General features: G+C 32.3%; 1 protein-coding gene across 1 annotated transcript; it reads left to right on the top strand.

The window, feature by feature from the left end:
- The first annotated feature begins 4,336 nt into the window (after positions 1–4,336).
- Positions 4,337–10,106, top strand: LOC105051190 (small ubiquitin-related modifier 2). Its single transcript, XM_010931501.3, has 3 exons — positions 4,337–4,578; positions 9,535–9,684; positions 9,782–10,106. Exons 1-3 carry the CDS (start codon positions 4,501–4,503, stop codon positions 9,860–9,862), a joined length of 309 nt encoding a protein of 102 aa, XP_010929803.1. The 5' UTR covers positions 4,337–4,500; the 3' UTR covers positions 9,863–10,106.
- Positions 10,107–10,989: the final 883 nt, after the last annotated feature.

Below are 10,989 nucleotides of genomic sequence, written 5' to 3'. Positions count from 1 at the left end.
AATCACATGACAACTATACCTAGAGGTTCATCTTTTTGTTCTGCTGGATTGCCACTATATGCTGCTAAACGTTACTGATGGATTGTGAGATCAACGAAAATTATTTTGATGATGATCAATAATTCTCAATTGGAGAGTTAGAATTGTTCCAATCTATTGAAAGAAATTTCAATGTTATTTTGATGGAGATCAAAATATTTTTCACTACCAGATAGAATAGAACCTATGGAGTCATACATAAAAGAGGTCTTGACTGATTGGACTGTCGAATTATGATTTCGAATCATAAATCATAAGTGATCTTAATTATCAATTTGATTGATGATTGGACTTAAATGTAAAAGTTATATTGAGGACTTACTAAGAGTTAGTAAGTTATAGGAGGATTAAATTGTAATTATTATATATTATTTAATTTGATCAAATATTGAGATTAAGTCTTAATCAAATTAAATCAAATTTAATTTGATTACATTTAGTTTGAGTTTGACTAAAACTAGATTTTATTAATTTAATGGGATTAGATTTAATGGATACTAGATCCAAACCTATCTAGATTAGGTTTGACCTAATCTTTAGTTATGTTTGATTTGGATAGGATCTTAGTCAAATTAAATCAGATTTAATTTGATTAGATATGATTTGAATTTGACTTGAATTGAGTTTCATTAGTCTAGTGAGATTGGACTTAACCTAATCTAAATTGGAATCCAATCTTGATTTGGATTTGAACTAGACCTTGATCAAATAAAATAAGGAGATCAAGCCCCTTAAATCCCCATTCCCCAAGGCCTTTCACGCCCATGTTTTCATGCTGAAAAGAGAGTGGGTGTGGGATAGTTGGCGTGGAGAAATATTAGGGAAGAAAAGGGTGCACCACATCATGGGAGAGAGTCCTTTTCCACTCAAACTCTAACTCTCTAACTAAACCTTAGCCTTCTTAGTTAAAATAGGAGATAAGGGTGGGACACCTAACCACCAGATGAGATCAATGTGGGACACCCCAAGAAATTGAGATTGGCATGGAGAAAGGTGGGATGCCTAAAACTATAGCATGAGGCTTCTTCAACGTAGGTAGGATGCTTTCTCTCGCTTATCTCTTCTTTCTTATAATCAATTATTGGTTGTTAGAAAATTCTCTCTCTCTCTCTCTCACCCTTATCTAAGAGTTGGATATGTCTTCCTCTTTCTCTCTCCCAAAGATATCCAAGAGTTGGACATTAAAATCAAATTTGATCTGATTTATTTTTTTTGATCCATGAGATGAATGATTTTCCTCTTCTTCTCCTAAGATCTAGTCCAAGGGTTGGACAAGAAGGAAGAACAAGAGATTTGATCTCTTATCTTTTTTTTATTGATCTTGATTTTTCTCTTGAGAAGAGAAAAGTAGAAAAAAAAATTAGATTTGATCTGATTTCGAGTTCCTCCTATAGATATATTTGATTCCATTGAGAAGAGAATTAAAATATCAAATCGATTCGATAATCTAAAGAACGATTTCTGAAAGAGAGCTAGCACCCCGGTGAGATCGAGATCTTTTGATCATATTAATGTCAGTGGATACTTGTAGAGATCAGACACTTATATGGCTACAAAGAAATCTTGAAGATATCCTCAGATCATTAGATCACGGTGAAGATCTATCCGTGCAAACATAAAATTCAGATACTTCCTTTTAGATTTTTATCTTGTATATACAATAATGACTGGATTATGAGATTTGATCTCTATGCATGTCAGATTAGATTAGTTCTAATTAAAAAATTATTTTAACATTATTTTGATGCAAGGTTGTTCTGATATAACAGTAGAATGTTATGTTGAGTGATTGTCCTGGAACAATGTTGAAGTAATATGAAAATTTTTATTTTCACTGCTTACTTTGTTTATATTTAAAATTTTTAAAATTTCTGCATGCATATCTATCGTCATAGGATGACGAAATCTAACAAGAATGTCCAGTCTATTTGAGAATGCAAATAGGTTTAATATTTTTTTAGAATTAAAATGAGTAATCATATAGAGTAACATTGAGAAAACAAAATCAACAAGAGAACTTGGCTTAGCTTATTAAAAAATTTAAATTGATCTATCGATGCAAAAAGTATCTATTACTCCAATTTTATCCATATATTAATCTATAAATTATATGTTTATTATGAATAAATATTTTCTCAACACCAACAAACTTGATAGAACTTAAAATAGGCATGATATTTTGAGATAATATAATATAAACAAGAGAAGTAGGGACATTTTTGGTTCGTGTTTGAACTTAAATAGAATCCATGTTATCTTATTTAGCCAATCAACTTTTCCAATGATTGAATGGCAGTAATAAAGAATATTTTGGGGATTTCAAAAAGTTTGGGAACACATTTTCCATAGTTATACCTTTGGTTGAAAGAGATAAGTCAAATAGTTTATCTCAAATATTTCAAAAAAAAATTTTAGCACTTATTTATCAAATGTTGTGTATCTCTACTATATGAAAGGAGCATTTATTTCAGAATGATTTAAGAAATTTCTTTCATTACCAAAATAAGTGCATTGGAGGATTTCAGATTTACTAAATTTCTCATTCAATAAAATATCATTAATTAAATTATTTAAAATTATATTAAATGTTTATTTTGAACACATGCAGTCTCCAATAGAAGTCTCAATAGTATTTTTTTATATGCACTTGAGAAAATCCATATTAATTATTTGATTTATCTCTTTGTAATACTTTTGACTCTTGAAATTTTAAAAACTCTTATGCTTTCCTTTCGGAGCTCCTAACATGCCATATGTATATATATCTTTCTTTTATTCGATCTCTTCTCCCTCCTCCAACTCCTTTGATTGAATTAGATACTTAATAAAATCTCAAGTTCATACTCTACCTTTGTTCTTTCTCTCTCCGTATTAATTGGACTCTTTAAAATCCTCTATTTTCTAAACTAGCCTCTCTTTTTCCTGCTTATTTTTAGCACAAGCATTGCACTAGAAAAATACCCCAATTAAATATTGAAAAATAGGTAGAAAATAAATCTTACCTATTAGATAAAGTAGTTCCACACCAAGAATGCCTGGGGAGTCCCTGCACTTGAAAACTTGAAAATTTAGTATTCTTAACTATTAGATAAAAGTAAATCTTAACATAGAGTTGCAAAGAATATAGGACCCACATGCAAGGACTGGAGTAGAGATGCATCCTTAGAATTTTCATTATACTATAGTCTAAACTTTTTAATTTCTCAAATGATGAAGACTAGTTTGGAAATTGTTAAATGCGTAAGCATTGATGAGGCATACCTCATGGACTAGCACTCGAAGTGCCAAAATTTTTTAATCTTTGGGTTTGTTGAATTGATGATAGCAATAAAGAATTTCGAACTCAAGAGCATCATTTGGGAAAGCCGATTTAAGAGGATAGATAAGAGATGGGTTCTTGAGAAGTTTGAATTCCTTAGAAAGAGAGAAATCAAACATCAAGCGCATGCAAGATATGGATAGGTTAGACATGTGCTTGTGTTTCCCAATTAAGAGAAGCAGAATGAATATGAATTATCAAAATGCCATTAACTTGGGCTTGAAGCATGGAAATGGAGATCCTTCTCCTTTATAGGTAAAGTTACTTTAATTAAATCAGTTCCATATTCAATTCTAATTCATATTATTTCCAATACAACTATCCCTATATATTTATGTTTTTGCTCATCATCGGACTCTCTTAAGAGATTTCTTGCATGTGCAGACCCAATAAAGAAGGTTTAGACTAGCAATTTTGACATAAACAATTTCATAAAAAAATATGTTTAAAGGCATAGGTTGGTCTTAACTTAGATTAAACTAATTGACCTGATCTACATATTGTGGTGTAATTAGAAAGCTTTTCATTTCCAGAATATAATTAAATTAAATTTTGATATCCATTGAACAATAAAAGTTCTATCTCGTAAATATTTCCCATTTCAACTATTAACTTTATGAAGACATTATATTCTAGAAAAATTGTGTACATGATTGGCAAGATGCACAGTGTTTTTATGTTCTTTATATCAATGATTTTTCTTTTTTTATCTTTTTCCTTGCGACATTGCATCAGCTACCATATTTGATTTAAAAAACAAAACATTTCGTATATTTATATATTTTTTGTTATTTTGATGTTATTAATTCATGAATGTTTTGAAAATTTGATGGTCCAGATATCATTTGCATAGAATGTTTTATGCTGTTGTTTGCAAATTGCGGTTCCAAATCCATTGAACCCAGTCCGCACACTGGCGGACTCCAAAAAACTATTAATTTTAATTTTGAAATTTTTTATTTTTCTTAAAAAAAATAGCAAAGACGAGGGACCGAGGGCTCGCGTGGACTCGTTCGCTTCTCTCTTTCTTCTCCCTTCTTTCCTAGTTGGCTAAAACCCCAGAAACCTAGGAGGTGAAGGAGGGGTTTTTCGATCGAAAGGAGGGATTTTTGATCGAGTAATCGAGTAAAACAGAGTACAAAATGTCAGCGGCGGCGCAGGAAGAGGACAAGAAGCCGGCCGATCAGGCGGCGCACATCAATCTAAAGGTTAAGGGCCAGGTATAACCTTTCTCAATCCGTTGCTGAGATTTTTTTTTTTTTTTTTTTAATTCCTTTGGATTATTCTCTTTATTTTAATGCTGGATTGTAAGATCTTGTTCCTTTTTTTTTATTCCTCTTATTTCTATTGGATCACTTGATTATAGTTCTGAAAGTACGACTGGTTTGATCAACTATTATTCATGGAATCTGGAAAATCTTTTAACTTTTCGAAGAAAGGAGATGCTTTTTTTGTTGTTTTAAAGATTAAAGTTTAAAAGGTCCCTGCTTACTCGATAAATTCCAGTTTTAATACTAGTTTCTGTGCTTTTGTCTTTATTTGGGTCTTGTTCATGTTTAGAACCACCTAGCTTTTTTTTTTTTTTTTTTGAAAAAAATCTTATAACTATGGTTGCATGACATTGCTGGCGAGCAATAAGCTGTGGGATTGATTGGTTTTGGGACTTGTAAAATGTTTTTAAACGTTCTTTTAGTATTGCCACACAGCTAAGTGCGGTGGCCATTGCTTGGTGCAATGGTAAATGCTTGGGCTGACAAGTTCAATGGCCCGAGTTCAAGTCCTGGGGCAACCACTGTGTAAAAGAAAAAAAAAATGCTGAAGGTTAGGAACATAACTGGGCAATGGCATTTTTTGGCCAGAAGGGATTTCATAAGAGAACCAGTTTAAAATGTTTGAATAGTTGGCTGGAGGGTCTGAAATGATGAGGACATAATCTGGAAGGCCTTGAAGGAGCTTTAGAATAAATTTGGAATGAAGTATTTACCCTTTCCTTCCTGCCTCATAGAAGTGAGAATTCGTGATTGATGATCCTTTGTAGTGTCTGCTGTTGGACTTGTTTGTGTTGAGATATGCTCCCCTCCTGAAGATACCTTTTTCTTGGTTGAATGCTCTCTACTTATGGATTAGGGCATAATGATTACATTCCATTTTGAGAAATAAATAAAATTTTATTAGGTAATGTAAATCTTATCACTTATCCTTTGTTTGGTATAAAGGATAGATTGAAGGAAGGATGAATGGAGGAGGATGGATGGATGAGGAGAGGATGAATGGAGGAAGATGGATGGATGAGGGAGAGGATGAATGGATCTTCCATCCATTCTTTCATATGTTTGGTGAAAGAATGATGGATGGATGAAAATGATTTTCTTCTCTATTTGGTTTACGAGGAATGAAAGAGAGGATGGATGATATTTATATGGCATTTTTATTAGACTAACTTTTGATAAAAATATTACTATTATAAATTTATAACACTTATTTATACCAAAAAGTAAACAATATATAAACTTATAATCATTATAATCTATAATTATATAAATATTTAATTTAATTTAATAAATAATTTAATAAATTAATTATTAATGAATTAATTATAGGATAAACTAGAAAAAACTATCCACTTGAGTTTAAACTTAAAAGTAGCCACCTACTTGAGTTTCAAGTAAAAGTAGCTATCCATTTGAAACATAACTTAAAAGCAACTATCTAAATGGAGATGAAATGACCCAATTGTTCTTGCAGTTATAAAGCAATACTATATTATTATAAAGTAATACTATACTATTATAAAATTATATTGCATTATTATAAAGCAATACGGTATTGTTGTAAAGTAATACTACAATAAAGAAATACTATTCTATGATAATATAATACTATCTTATTGTAAAGGAATACTACACTAGTATAATACAATAAAGCAACACTGTATTTATTATAAAAAATACTACACTAATATAATATAATACTATCTTATTATAAAGGAATATTACACTAATATAATACAATGAAGCAACATTGTATTATTATAAAACAATATTACACTAATATAATATAATACTATCTTATTGTAAAGGAATACTACACTATGATAATATAATACTGCAGTATTTTAAAGGATATAAGGGTATAAGAGTATAAGGATCATTTCAGTCAAAATGGATAGTTGTTTTTAACTTATGTTTCAAATAGATAGCTATTTTTACTTGAAACTCAAATGGGTAGCTATTTTTAAGTTGAAAGTATAGCTGAAAATTTATCTCTAGTTCTCTATTAATTATATATATTAATTATATAATAATCAATTAATTTATAATTTAATTTAAATGGTTAAATAATATTATACAAATAATTAACCAAAAAATAGTAAATAAAAATAGAGAAATAGAAGATAATTCTAATTATTTAATTATAATTATCAAAATTATATATTAAAATTAAAATAATTAATAATAAAATTTAATAGCATGTGATTAATATTGTATATATAAAAATATATATAAATAATATGAGTGAAGAAGTGAAGAAATATTATAGTTTTGTCAAAAAAATTAATGAAGAGTACTTTTGTTAATGCAAAAATCTATCCATCAATGCTTTATCCATCTTTTTTTGCATCCTCCCAAATTAAAAGGATGCAAATTGGTGGGCTAGGGTGGATGGACAACTCTTTTTTTTTTATCCATCCTTCCTGTAATTTTTTTGAACCAAATAGTGGATGGAGGCCATCCATCCTTTCAATCCCATCCATCCATCCTCTCATTATCCCAATCAAATACATGGTTAGTGATATTGTGGAGAGGGATGGGGTAATTAAAGTCCCATAATATTAGCTTTGAGTGGAATGATGACAAGGAACGACACATAAGTTTACAGTAGGGGGCAGCATTTTTTTAATTACTTTGGCATCTTCCACCAATTTGGATGGCCATGCAGAAGAACCACCATTTGCTCTAGGGTTAGTGGTCTCTCTCAATGCATGCTATACTGTACCAAATTGGATGGTATGGGGCATATCAAACCAATATGGTACTGGTAAACAGTATGGAGGACATATCAACTGGCCCCATACTGACATAGTAATAGTGTGGCACCGGTATGGGCCCGGTACCGAGATGATATATCTTGATCTTTTTGTTGGGTTAGATCTATAAGGGAGTTGCTGGACTTATCAAGTCCTAGACTACCGCCAAAACTTAGTGAGATGGAGTGGAGTTGCTTTTTTGCATAACTGTTTTCCTTGACTACTATATCTTTTTTAGTCAGACATGGCTTACCTGTTTGTTTCAGATGTCTTTCTCTGTCATTGTAAAATTTATTGAATCTACATAACTTGGCTCTTTAAATTGAAGACTGAATTGCCAGACTGGGAAAGGTAGCTACCATTCATATATTCATACTCAGGAGGGACAGTGATTGTTTAATAACCTTGAACTAGAAGGGTAGTATTCCACAGCTTGCATCAAGGTTGTTAAAACACACAGTTTTTAGGTGGAGGATGGTTAATAATTTCTGGATTGCTTGTGAATGTCTTTTTTTCCATCCCTTTGACAATTGATTCTAGCATGGCACGCAATCTGTGTTGAGCTACCATGAAACAGGGTTGTTACAGGTTCTATATTGCCTTGCAGCTTGATACTATGATGTGGTTTTTTTCTGCTACATGATTATACTTGGGTTACCTACAAGGGCACTTTTAATTGATGAAAAGTACCTGACTGCATGGAGCGGCATTGTGAGGAACTCTGCTATTGGACATGTTGTCCTGGTTGTCATAATTATGACATATTATTATTATTATTATTATTATTATTATTATTATTGTTATTATTATTATTATTTCAAATAGCTTTGACTATATAGTTGTTTGGGTTTGCCTCACAGGGATGAAAAGAAATGAACTAGTTGTTATTGGGTGGGGAAATTAAGGCGAATGGCGAAGGAAATGAAAGTTTTCCTTTGTTGTTATTACTAGAGGAATGCTGGCAAGCCAAGCCCTAGGTTGCTAAGATCAATTTTGTTTTTTTTTGTTTTTTGTTTTTTTTTTTTTTTTTTTGTGCTGATGTCAACTGCATCCTATCTGAGAGAAAATAAAACTGACATATGTAATTTCTTTGGTAATTTGGGACTGAATACCTAACAAACCCTTCCCCACAGCATGGGCAGTTTCCTTCCATATGTGCTATTCCCTCCTCTGATTCTATTTTCTTCCTCATTTCTTGACATGCCTCAAGCTCTGATAGGCCTTTTTTTTGTGCAGCAAGGTTTATTTAAAACAACAACAACAACAACAAAAAAAGAACTAGTTTAGCAAGTGAAGTACCCTGTTTCAGCAAATGTCTTAGGCATATATCTCAATCTGAATAACTACATCAGGTTGGATAAATTTTTTCCTTATTTAATTTCAGAGGTACAAGGTAGATGGTTGAGTAAGGGTTGCAAAATATGAATAGATTGAAGAAGGGGTTCATTTCATGTGGTTTAATGGGTCTTGTGGGTGTAAGTGTGCTCTAGTTAATTACATATGCTAGGAAGCTGAGAGCCAGTACTCCTGAGTGCAATTCTGTTGGGTATTGACCAATCAGAAGGTGTGTCAATGGATATAGGAAGTTAGGGCATGACTTGTTTGCATTTCTTCATCATTTGTCCTTCGACCGACAGTAAAAATATTGAACCTTGTCAACAAGTATGTGGAATGCTTTGTGCTCGAATTCAGTATCTTAGTTACAAGGACGACTGGACGAGTAAGCAGGTCCAAGCAAGATTGGCAGAAAGTAGCATACTTGTGGGTCACACTTGTTTATAGGATGTTAGGCTCCAAGTTATGCCATGTATACCCATGACCCTTTCCAGTACTTCTTAGTGTAAGTGCTTTTTTTTTAGTGTTCGTTAACATATGTTGGCAATTATTCTCTCCGTATCCAGTGCCACAGTGCCACTATAGTCCAGACGTTCTTTTCGTTGTTGCTACTAAAATGATGAAAATGGCAGAGTGCATAACTATAGCAGAGAAGGTTACTATTTGTTTGTTTGTCAAAAAGGCCTGTATCTATATTTATCATTTAGCATCTAAACTCCTGCTCTCTAGTTTGTTTAGGGGTTCCTTCGTAACTTGCATATGCTTTTTATATTTCCACAAAGTGTTTTTCCATGAAGTTGTCTTTGTTATTCAGGATGGGAACGAGGTGTTTTTCAGGATCAAGCGCAGTACTCAGCTACGGAAGCTCATGAATGCATACTGTGACCGACAATCAGTGGATTTCAATTCCATTGCTTTCCTGTTTGATGGCCGTAGGCTGCGTGCAGAGCAGACCCCAGATGAAGTAAATTTTTGAATTTCTTGCATTACAAATATGAAAATATAATCAAATTTGCTTTTAGATTTTACATCTTGATATTTCTTCCTTTGATATCTTTCAGCTTGAAATGGAGGATGGGGATGAAATTGATGCTATGCTGCACCAAACAGGTGGTGGTATGGAAATTGTGGATATCTTTTAGTTTCCTGATGGCGTTTGTGAACCTTTCAAAGCAACTAGCAGACACAGTATTTGGTTTGTCTTATAGTTTAGACCATGGACGTGTGTGTTATCTGATTATGAACTTTTAAGAATCATTTTGTGTTTTTGAGGTGGAATCCTTGTTGGAATTTATATGCTTTTCCCTTATTGTTGGACGGTTGGATATTTCATGTTGCTGTTGAACTTGTGATCATACTGGATATAGGTATATGCATTCCTGATAATTACTTGCCAATAGTATACATGGAAATCTATTAAGCACCGGTATGCCTTTTTCATGTCTGTACCAGCACCAGGTACGTTTCCAGTGCTGATACATTTCCGGTGCGGCAAAATACGCACCGCCGGCGCACTCTCCCCCCCCCCCCCCGCCTTTTTTTTTTGTTCCAATGTTCGGGTATGTCTTTGATACGGCTTGGGTGTGGCTGGGTGCGGCTAGGGTATTGGTAGCAGTAATTTTGGTAAATTAGATGGAAAAAAAGAAAACTCACTGTGTAAACAGAGGCTTACTATTATTATTATTATCACTTGATTATCAAGACTTATTATTTTGATTTCTTCTACTTATTTAGACTGCTAGTTTATTTCTTTTCGTTAATTACAAGTATTTGTTTGTTTTTTATGATGATACTTATAAATTTAGTTGAGATTTGAGAACTTAATTTTATTAATATTCGAATATTATATATATGATTCAGTTTTTTCATATATTTTTGTTAATATTGAAATATTATATGTATTCAAATATTAATAAAAATATAAAATATATAGACGTATCCGTATCATGGTTTTTTTAATTTTTGCCGTATTGGCATATCCGTACCACAAAGTATCCGTACCGCATACCGGTATCTATGCTTCCTAGATCGAAATTGCTGCAGTATCCTATAGAAAATTAGGTGTTTGGGCACATGATGTCATTGATTTGGTATCAGTAGTTATATCCTGTGAATTCTAGGTTAAGATGAATACAGCTTGTGCATGTTTAGGACTTTAAGGCTTGATTGCTTTGGACTGCTTATTGTCATTCTGATTGATGGAATAACAAGCATGTAGATAGTAATTGATTAGGAGTTGGTTGCATACGGACAATTTGTATGAAACATG

The sequence above is a fragment of the Elaeis guineensis genome, chromosome 9 (genome assembly GCF_000442705.2).
Source record: "Elaeis guineensis isolate ETL-2024a chromosome 9, EG11, whole genome shotgun sequence".
In the NCBI taxonomy this organism is placed as follows: domain Eukaryota; kingdom Viridiplantae; phylum Streptophyta; class Magnoliopsida; order Arecales; family Arecaceae; genus Elaeis; species Elaeis guineensis.
This window is presented reverse-complemented; position numbering and strand designations above follow the sequence as displayed.

What these genes read in the sequence shown, in the direction of transcription:
- LOC105051190 (XM_010931501.3), top strand. Translation starts at nt 4,501, where the DNA reads ATGTCAGCGGCGGCGCAGGAAGAGGACAAGAAGCCGGCCGATCAGGCG. An exon ending in ATCTAAAGGTTAAGGGCCAG is followed by an intron (nt 4,579 to 9,534) that starts GTATAACCTTTC and finishes TTTGTTATTCAG; the next exon opens with GATGGGAACGAGGTGTTTTT. An exon ending in CAGAGCAGACCCCAGATGAA is followed by an intron (nt 9,685 to 9,781) that starts GTAAATTTTTGA and finishes GATATCTTTCAG; the next exon opens with CTTGAAATGGAGGATGGGGA.